At 36.0% G+C, this 9,952-nt stretch overlaps 1 protein-coding gene across 1 annotated transcript; it reads left to right on the forward strand.

Moving 5' to 3' along the window:
- The first annotated feature begins 9,215 nt into the window (after nt 1-9,215).
- On the forward strand, nt 9,216-9,752 carry LOC130667325 (uncharacterized). The gene has a single exon (XM_057468837.1). The coding sequence runs from the start codon at nt 9,216-9,218 to the stop codon at nt 9,750-9,752; it is 537 nt and encodes a 178-aa protein (XP_057324820.1).
- The last annotated feature ends 200 nt before the right edge of the window (nt 9,753-9,952 follow it).

Consider the following 9,952-nt stretch of genomic DNA (forward strand, 5'->3'; position numbering starts at 1 on the left):
AGAAATTAAAGCTGAATAATAAAGGTATCCGATCCTCATAGTGGTTAAGCAAAAATAATTTTTTCCACGCCCGGAGACCAAAAAAAAAAAATTATAAAAATTTGAAATTTTTTTTGTCGTTGGTTTTTCTAAGATTACTCAAAAACCGCTGACGCTAAAAAATTTTTAAGTTCTAATCCAAAAAGTAGATACTTGGAGCTACAATTTCCTTTTTTTTCTTTTCTTGTACGACCATTTCTCTCAAAGTTAGAGCCTGTTGAAAATCGCCTAAAAATTTAGAATTTTTTTTTGATCCTTTAATTTTTTCCATTAGTGTATATATATATATATTGTGACGTTATTTTTTTGGACGAGGCTTGGATTGAGTTGACGTCACAAGCACCAACTGATTTTGGGGCATAACCGAGCATGGTAACTCAAGATTTAGAATTTAGCTACATTAAAATACAATTTTTATATAGTTTTTTTGGTGATTGAGATATAGGTTAAGAATAAAATATGGAGTAACGTTTGGCTACAGAAAATTTATATGAAAAATTTATTATGGGATATGGGTTGAGATTAGAGTCTGGTAAAAGATGAAGTTTGAGTTTTGAAATTTACAGTTTTTGTTTTAGTGGGTTTGTGGAAAAGTCGGAACAACCGTGGAATAGGGCTCAAGTAATTGCCACCCAGTTGTATCTGATGTCAGGATGCTTGCCTGACCCTATGAGACTTCCATGTGGAGTGCAGAGGTCTAGCTGAAATGCTAGCGCTCCAAAATAGGGACTATGGACTAGGTGTAAGAGATCAGTTTTTGTTATTATGATTGGCAGGACTCAGCGATGGTTTAGTGACCACTATCGCTGTGGAAACCGCTATTTCTGGTCATTTTTGGAGTTTTGGGTTTTGTTGGTAGGCCTCAGTGGACAGCTTTGACCAGTGTGCTGCTGAGGGTAACCGTTGGTCACTTAAATTTTAGAATTTAGTCTGCAATCTCACCGAAGCCAAGTTTAGGAGAGCGCACACATTGGGATATCCATACTCAATATGGAGTTGAAGTTATGGAGTAAAGTATAGAGAGCCGGTATAAATGGCGATGATGTTTTTAGTTTGAGGAGTACAGTAAGGGATTCGACTCTGGTCGCTCGAAGCGAGCAGACGTGTTCAGGAGTGATGCTTCAGAAAGCTACAGGTTGGAGTTATCGTTACAGAAGTATTGCTTTAAACAGTGTGAGACGTTACTTGATATTTTATTCATCAGTAATCAGGTATGAGATAATTATTATAAATAATTAATCGAGTTCGAGTTAGAATCTTGAGGTATTATGCTACGGTTTTAGTTAAAGGAAAGATGTCAGATCTGTGAAAATTATGAGAAAGTAGTTACAGTTTAGAGTCATGTTCGCGATCTATTGTTAATATTATTTTTATAAAATAATTATAGAGAATATGTTAGTCAGTAAGGTAATTATTGCCTAATTAACGTCAAAATGAGATCCAGGTACGTTAGTCGTACGATTTTGCTAAAGGAAATATCTAGAGTAATACATTTGGATTATGGTTCTCGTTCACCGAGTACTGTTTGAGTATCGGCTGGCTCCAGTTATATAATTTATTTTTAATTAATTATTTTTAATTAATTTAGTTATGAGGTTTTGACGCGCATCATTTAGATGCCAAGTTGCCGTTCGGATTTACTGGATCGTTGTATTATTCGGATTCAGTATTTTGTTATAGAGAGTAAGATTATTTGTACTATGTCCTAGTATTTGTTTTGTTTTATTGTTAAATAAAAATTGTAAATCATTTAATAATTTACACGAGTTTGGGATGATTTAACCCGGACCACTCCCTCTCTCCATAAACCTACACACTGAGCGACACCACGGCATACCGTAACTGTGTTTTTAGTGCTTCAGTCTCTGTCTTGTTTTGCTATTAAGTTCTGAACATTTTAGTTTTCGTTTCGAATTTTACTTCTGCGTGGTTTTGATGATAATTCCACAGTTCAAAAATTATCCAATTTATTTATGCGTTGTTTTGATGATAATTCCACAGATCAAAAATTATCAAAATTCTCTAATTTACTGGTTTGGTGATTCCAGTGATAAAAATTACCTGACGCCCTATTAGTATTGAGACTGGAGGCTAAGGACAGAGAACGAAGTTGTAGCGCAAAAATTAGCGTATAATTTTTGCGTTATAATATATATATATATATATAAATCGGAAAGTCGGAAAGTCATTACAAGCTTGGGCGTTATCCCGAGTATTGTTCTCAATATTAATATCTCTCAATTTTATTTAAGCTATAAACGAATAATAATTATGCAACACAGTGATTTAATATTAAAAGTATTGTTCACAAATAATGATACTTAGACAAGTAATATAATGAAGATAGTGTCGCACAAATATCAAAATACACTAAATACTATTTAATGCAATAATCGATTAAAAAAGAAATTATAATAATTGTAATACACGGCAGTCCCATAATATTTAAATAAAACCCGATCGAATAATTTACAAATACACTGGTCACAAAAATTAAGAGATAGAAAAAAAATCCGAAATGTTTAGGTGATTTTTAACATGCTGTAACTCGGTGAAAAATGGTCGCATAAAAAAACTAAAAAAAGCAAATTGTAGCCTCAAGTTTCTAGTTTTCAGATCTGGACCTCAAAAATTTTTATCATGTACGGTTCCGGAGTAATCATAAGAAAACCAACGAAAAAAAAATTTTCAAAATTTTTGCTGGTCTTTCAATACCTCTATGGGCGACAATAAATTTTTTTGAATAATCCGACTGTCTGACTTTTCTCGGAAATTTTATGCCCTTTAATTTGGTGGCCTTAAAAAGTCTCTACGACGATTTGGCGCCGAGTTATCATTGATCAAAGCAAAAAAGTCCATTTTGGCTTTGGTAATCAATAACTCCGGATGTATTGGTCGTACAGAGAATGGAAGCAGGGTTTTGAAAACTGAAAAACATTCTCTATAAGGTCAAATTAGTGGCATTTGATAGAAAAATTTTTTTTAAAGCGATATTGTTTGGTAAAAAACAGGTCAAAATTCACAAATTTAAGGATATTTGGAAATCTTTCTATAACTTTGGATATAACGGATAAACAAAGGATATCTTCGATTTTTTTTCAACCTCAAAGTGTCCTGAAAAAACCCTGAAAATTTAAAATCGCTGCGATTTTTCTTTCTTAGTGCCCCGAAGCTTTAAATTTATCGATTTTTTCAAAAATCACCATAATTGGTAGTTTCTCGGTTTTTGTTCATTTTTTCGATTTAAAAATGTTTTTTTTACCGATAATCTTTATTTCTTCGATCGAAAAAATCGATTATCCAAAAAAATGAAAAAAAAAAAATTTTGATAAAAAATTTTTTTTTTCAAAAATTTTTTTTTTTCAAATTTTTTTTTTTGTTGTATCTGCAATGATTTATCATTGTCAAAAAAAATTCCTAAAATTTTTTTTACCGCCGGCATTAAAGTTACCCAAAGCGTATGTTTGTTAAGTTGACATTTAAAGCAGATGCAGTTACAGCGGTAAAAAAAATTTTAGGAATTTTTTTTGACAATGATAAATCATTGCAGATACAACAAAGAAAAAAAATTTGAAAAAAAAAAATTTTTGAAAAAAAAAATTTTGAAAAAAAAAAAATTTTTTTTCAAAATTTTTTTTTTTTTAATTTTTTTTGATAATCGATTTTTTCGATCGAAGAAATGAAGATTATCGGTAAAAAAAACATTTTCAAATCGAAAAAATGAACAAAAACCGAGAAACTACCAATTATGGTGATTTTTGAAAAAATCGATAAATTTGAAGCTTCGGGGCACTAAGAAACAAAAATCGCAGCGATTTTAAATTTTCAGGGTTTTTTCAGGACACTTTGAGGTTGAAAAAAAGTCGAAGATATCCTTTGTTTATCCGTTATATCCAAAGTTATAGCAAGATTTCCCAATATCCTTAAATTTGTGAATTTTGACCTGTTTTTTACCAAACAATATCGCTTTAAAAAAAATTTTTCTATCGAATGCCACTAATTTGACCTTATAGAGAATGTTTTTCAGTTTTCAAAACCCTGCTTCCATTCTCTGTACGACCAATACATCCGGAGTTATTGATTACCAAAGCCAAAATGGACTTTTTTGCTTTGATCAATGATAACTCGGCGCCAAATCGTCATAGAGACTTTTTAAGGCCACCAAATAAAAGGGCATAAAAGTTCCGAGAAAAGTCAGACAGTCGGATTATTCAAAAAAATTAATTGTTGCCCATAGAGGTATTGAAAGACCAGCAAAAATTTTGAAAATTTTTTTTTCGTTGGTTTTCTTATGATTACTCCGGAACCGTACATGATAAAAAATTTTGAGGTCCAGATCTGAAAACTAGAAACTTGAGGCTACAATTTGCTTTTTTTAGTTTTTTTATACGACCATTTTTCACCGAGTTACAGCATATTGAAAATCACCTAAAAATTTCGGATTTTGTTTCTATCCCTTAATTTCTGTGACCAGTGTACTACGGCAAACTAGGCTCGAGAACGAATCCACGGTCGACAGGACAACTTGAACTCGCACAACGAATGCTCAATCAGAACTGACCGACTCAACTAGTCCAAAAACTCTGTACTCTTCATAAGAAAACTTTTAGTCAAAAATATTCAAAGAAGGACAACAATCACCTTATCTTACTACCTTGTCCTCTGTGTCTTACTGTACCTATCCTGTGATCGTGGCTACGTTTGGTGAACAGATGTCACAGCGAGCCTAAGCCTCCCGTAATAAACATAATATACTTAAGTTGTAAACAACTAAAGCTTAAATTTTATTTAATTGTTACTGTAAAAACTAGTCTCGACTGTTAGGAATTTCCCATCCCATTGGAAAACCCCATTGTATTCTTTCATCTCCGACATATATATATATATGTCGGAGGGTCAGCAGGTAGTTGAGGGGTACTCGTGGTACCGTCGTTATTATCACCATTATTTGGAGACATTTTTATTTAAACAATAAAATATCAGATAAACAACAAAATAATTATCGTCACGCACAAAAATTACTCTCGAGGAGATTTCACAAATGATTAAAGTATTACAAATAATTAAAGTATTACAATATGTTATAATTTAAAATTATCGTTACACAATATTAAGTATTCACTAAAGGCTAAAGATTACAATAACCACACTCAAATAACTATATGGATTATAATGCACAAGTAGTACAACAGTATTCACTAATTTAATATACAATTCAATCGTAGAGTTAACAAAGTATACGCGACAGTAAAATTAGACTTGAGAACGAATACACGGTCAGCAGGATACGAGGTGCTGTCGACTCAAGCTCAAACAGAAGTGCGTTTGCACTCTGAACTCTTACTCTAAAAAAACTCTCTGTCTTTACCTGAAAGACCCAAACGAACTGCCTTATTCTATATTGCAATTATTTTACTATCCTCTGACCGTGGCTACGTTTGGTGAGCAGATGCCACTCCAAGTCTAAGCCTACCGTCATAAAAATATTTTACAACAAGCTTAAAAAATTTCCCAATCCGATTAAGTTGTAAAATATTATTGTTAAGTATCGTTGTTTAAGAAAAATATAAACTGAAATGTAGTTGGGACTTTCCAAAGCCTCTGGGAAAACCCAGTTACAATTTTAGCTCCGACATATATATATATATATATATATATATATATATATATATATATATATATATATATGTATGTATGTAGCGGTACTACAATGAGATACAATCGATTAATTTCTGCAATCTACGTCGAACATCGATTTTTCCGTTTTCCGGCTTTACCTCATTTGTAGAGACACAAGAAGTTATACCACTGAACTGCATACACGCATCTTAGCATTTTCTATTGTATTCTTAATTTTACTGTGTTACATTCGTTCGTTAAATAAAAATATTTATTTAACATGATTAGTTGGTTTAAATAATTTATTTATTATATTTAATATTACCTTAACCACTAAGTTAGTGTCCCCGACGTGATTTCTTTTCAAGAGAAGCGTCGAACACGTGCGTTACACAGTTTGCAAAAATTTCGCGCGTTCTCACATCGCTTTGCCGCAAATATTTTGTCACGTTGCCGATTTATCGGCGAGACCGTAATTTTTATTCACAGTTGTTTTTGGTTAAATTTGTTTTTGATTTAATTTGTGTAGTAATTTTTCTATTATTGTGCAGTTTTTTACTTTTATCAGCGCTGGTGCATTGCTGGGCATCTTATAGACGTTATGCCGCATCAAAGTTGATTCGAGGGACCATTTGTGCAAATCGAATTGTGATAAAAGTGTTCACGAGCTGGTATAAAAAAATTGTAATTAATTTTTCGTGCAGTGTCGCGTATAATTTTCTTTCCGTTGCCGGAAATAACATCGAGGATTAGGCCGATTTACCGGCTACACATTTAAATCTCTATTATCGGGATTGTCGTCGTTAACGTCAATAAAATTAAATATGGCCGTGAAAATCAAAGCACCCTAGTTCAGGACGGAGAATCCGAAACTGTGGTTTGCGCAGGTTGAGGCGCAATTTTCAACATATCAGGTAACAACAGAGCGTGCCAAATTTGACCTGGTGATTCCATTGCTTGACACTCGCATCGCCGTAGAAGTCAAGCGGTGAATTCTTGAGCCTCCTGCGACAACTCCGTACAACGATCTCAAGGTTGCTCTGATGAAAGGTTTCTCAAAAACGAAAGAAGCTAGAATTACTCAGTTGCTAGGTGGAGAGAGATTAGGCGATCGAACTCCGTCACAGGACTCACGTCACCTCCGTGGATCAATTCCAGGCATCGATGATATCATCATCAAAGCTGGTTCTCACACTTGCCAAAAGAAATTCAAGTGTGTTTGGAAGCTTTCAGTGACGCAACGCTGGACAAGCTCACCGAGTCAGCTGACCGTATGGTCAATCGTATATCACTCAAACACCAAGTTGCCGTTGCCACAGCAACTTCATCATCATCAGCCGAGCATGGCGAGATTGCCGCATTGCGCCGAGAAATTGCGCAACTCTCGAATCAAGTGAAAAACTTAAAAGTTCAACGCGGTAGATCCAGAAGTCGATCACGATCACGTGTTTCGAAGAATTTTGACTTCTGCTGGTACCATTACAAGCATGGCAAAAATGCCCGATCGTGCATTCCCGGCTGCAAATAGCAGGGAAACTCAACCGAGAATCAGTAGAGGTGGCTAATGATTCTCAATCGATTTCTCGCCGCCTGTTTATCAGAGACTGAACTACAGGAACGGAATATCTTGTCAATTCCGGCTCCGATATGTCCGTCTTTCTCTTCCAAGTAGCTGGCTGAAATCAATCAGTACACCCATAGGTTACCAATTGTATACCGTGAACGGCTAGATTATTCCAACCTATGGTTTAAAGTCGTTAAAATTAAATCTTGGACTTTGCCGTGAATTCTTATGGAATTTTATAATTGCTGACGTCACTAAACTGATTATAGGTGCAGACTTCTTGAGTCATTATGACTTACCAGTCGACCTATAATGAAAATGCTTTCGTGATGGCATCACTGGTTTACTGACCCCCGGAAATCCTCACACGACATCGGCAGAAGCAAATATTAAAGCAGTCGATGGTAATCCGGCGAATATGGAATTATTGAGAGAATTTACCGATATTACACGGTCTTCGTGCAAAGCAAGAAGAGTTTCGGCTTATGACGTATAGGCTTAAATATGCGGCTTATTGACGAGGTCACTCATGACCTTGATTTTGTCTTTTTATATGTTGACGATATTTTGATCGCATCTTACGACGAAATTCAACACATGGAACACCGACAAATTTTATTCGAGCGTCTCCGTGAATACGGACTGGTAATAAATGGACCCAAATGCCAGTTCGGTCTACCGGAAGTAAAATTTCTCGGCCATGTCATCACCAAAGATAGAATCAAGCCGTTACCGGAAAAAGTCGCGGCTATTGTCAATTTCGAGCCTCCTACCACCGTAAAAGCTCTTCGTCAATTTCTCGGCACAGTAAGCTTATATAGAAAGTTTATTAAGACCGCTGCAGAAATTCTAGCACCGCTCAATAAAATTTTGGAAGGACCAACAGGCAAAGGCTCTCATCTAGTCAACTGGACTGCTGAACCCCTAGAGTCTTTTAAGTCAGCTCACCGCACTCTCGCGAATGCTACGTTATTGGTACATCCTAAAATCGATGCTGACTGGGCAATATTTATCGACGCATCTGAAATAGGAATTGGAGCCGTATTACAATAAGAAGTGGATAACAACTGGCAACCACTGGCATTTTTCAGTCGGAAAGTGTCCCCGTCGATTCAAAAATTGTCGACGTGTAACCGCGAGTTAAACGCCATCTACAAGGCTGTAAATACTTTCGGTATATCTTTGAAGGCCAGCATGTTACGATTTACACCGATCACAAGCCGCTTCAGCACGCTTACAAACATCACACTAAAAGAGCATCGCCTTGGCAATTTCGTCGACTCGATTTTATCGGTCGATTCACCACCGATATTCGGCATGTGTCGGGTACTGACAATTTTGTCGCTGACACATTGTCACGTGTCGAAGCAGTATCTACTGCTATCACGTCGCAGGAACATGCAGACGCTCAACAAAACGACGATGAACTTCAGCAGTTATAACATCAGACAACTGCTTTGAATTTAAAGACAGCCAAACTTGATAATGGACCTGCACTGTATTGTGACACCACGTCAGATATAGTGCATCCATATGTACCAGGACCACTGAAAAGAAAAGTGTTCGATTCGCTAAACATACTCGCTCACCCTGGAATCAAAGGATCATTGAGAATGGTCTCTAAACGATACGCCTGGCCGTTGATTAATCAAGATTGCTGTAAATGGGTGAAATTTTGCATCGATTGCCAGAAAAATAAGATCCAAAGATACGTATCATCACTAATCGATAACTTTGACATACCAACCGAGTGATTCGAGCACATTTATATCGACTAAGTATCTTAAAAACGTCAAGAGGCTTTAATCAGTGTTTAACTATCATCGACCGTTTCACTAGGTTTCCTGAGGCTGTCCCGTTATCCAATGGAACTGCAGAGAAAATAGCACATGCACAATTGCTGCACTGGATTTCTTGCCACGGAGTATCTGAACGCTTTACCTTGGACCAAGGTCCGCAATTTGAATCGTCGTTATTCCAATCGCTAATGGAGATGTATGGAATAAAACACCTGCATACTACGCCGTATCACCCGCAAGCGAACGGTCTCGTCGAACGTTTACATCGTCAGCTGAAATCAGCACTTTTGTGTCATCAAGAGTCATGGTATGACACATTACTAGCCGTTTTGCTCGGGATACGTGCTGCTTGGAATGACGACATCCAAATGACTCCGGCTGAATTAGTATACGGTGAGCCTATCCGATTACCCGGTGAGTTACTTACTCCCACTAACAAAACTACGCCTCATGACATTGTCAATACTCTGAAACGTCATTTTAACTTATTGGCATTGGCCGAAATGTTGCGTCACGGCAAGCATTCTGTTTTCTGTTTCAGAAACATCAGTACTTGCACTCACGTACTGGTACGGAATGACCAGATTGAACAATCTTTCTCACCGCCGTACGAAGGTCCAAATCGTGCAATAACCCGACACGATAAATACTTTATCGTCGATTTTCGTGGACGACAAATCGCCATTTCAGTGTACAGAGTAGGCCGACCGGAAAAAAAAATTCATGTCTGACCATATATGATCATAAATGAGCATTCATATATGATCATATATGAAAATTGGCCATGTCTGATTATATATGATTAGATATGATCATATATAATTAAATATAATCATGATATATGATATACATATAGTGTTCCGTCACGAGCTTAATCATTTTGAAAAGCTTCATGTACTTTCGCTACGTACGGGAGCAGCCGAACTCGCTA

The sequence above is a fragment of the Microplitis mediator genome, chromosome 5, assembly GCF_029852145.1.
Source record: "Microplitis mediator isolate UGA2020A chromosome 5, iyMicMedi2.1, whole genome shotgun sequence".
NCBI classification, from domain to species: Eukaryota; Metazoa; Arthropoda; class Insecta; order Hymenoptera; family Braconidae; genus Microplitis; species Microplitis mediator.

What these genes read in the sequence shown, in the direction of transcription:
- LOC130667325 (XM_057468837.1), top strand. Translation starts at nt 9,216, where the DNA reads ATGTATGGAATAAAACACCTGCATACTACGCCGTATCACCCGCAAGCG.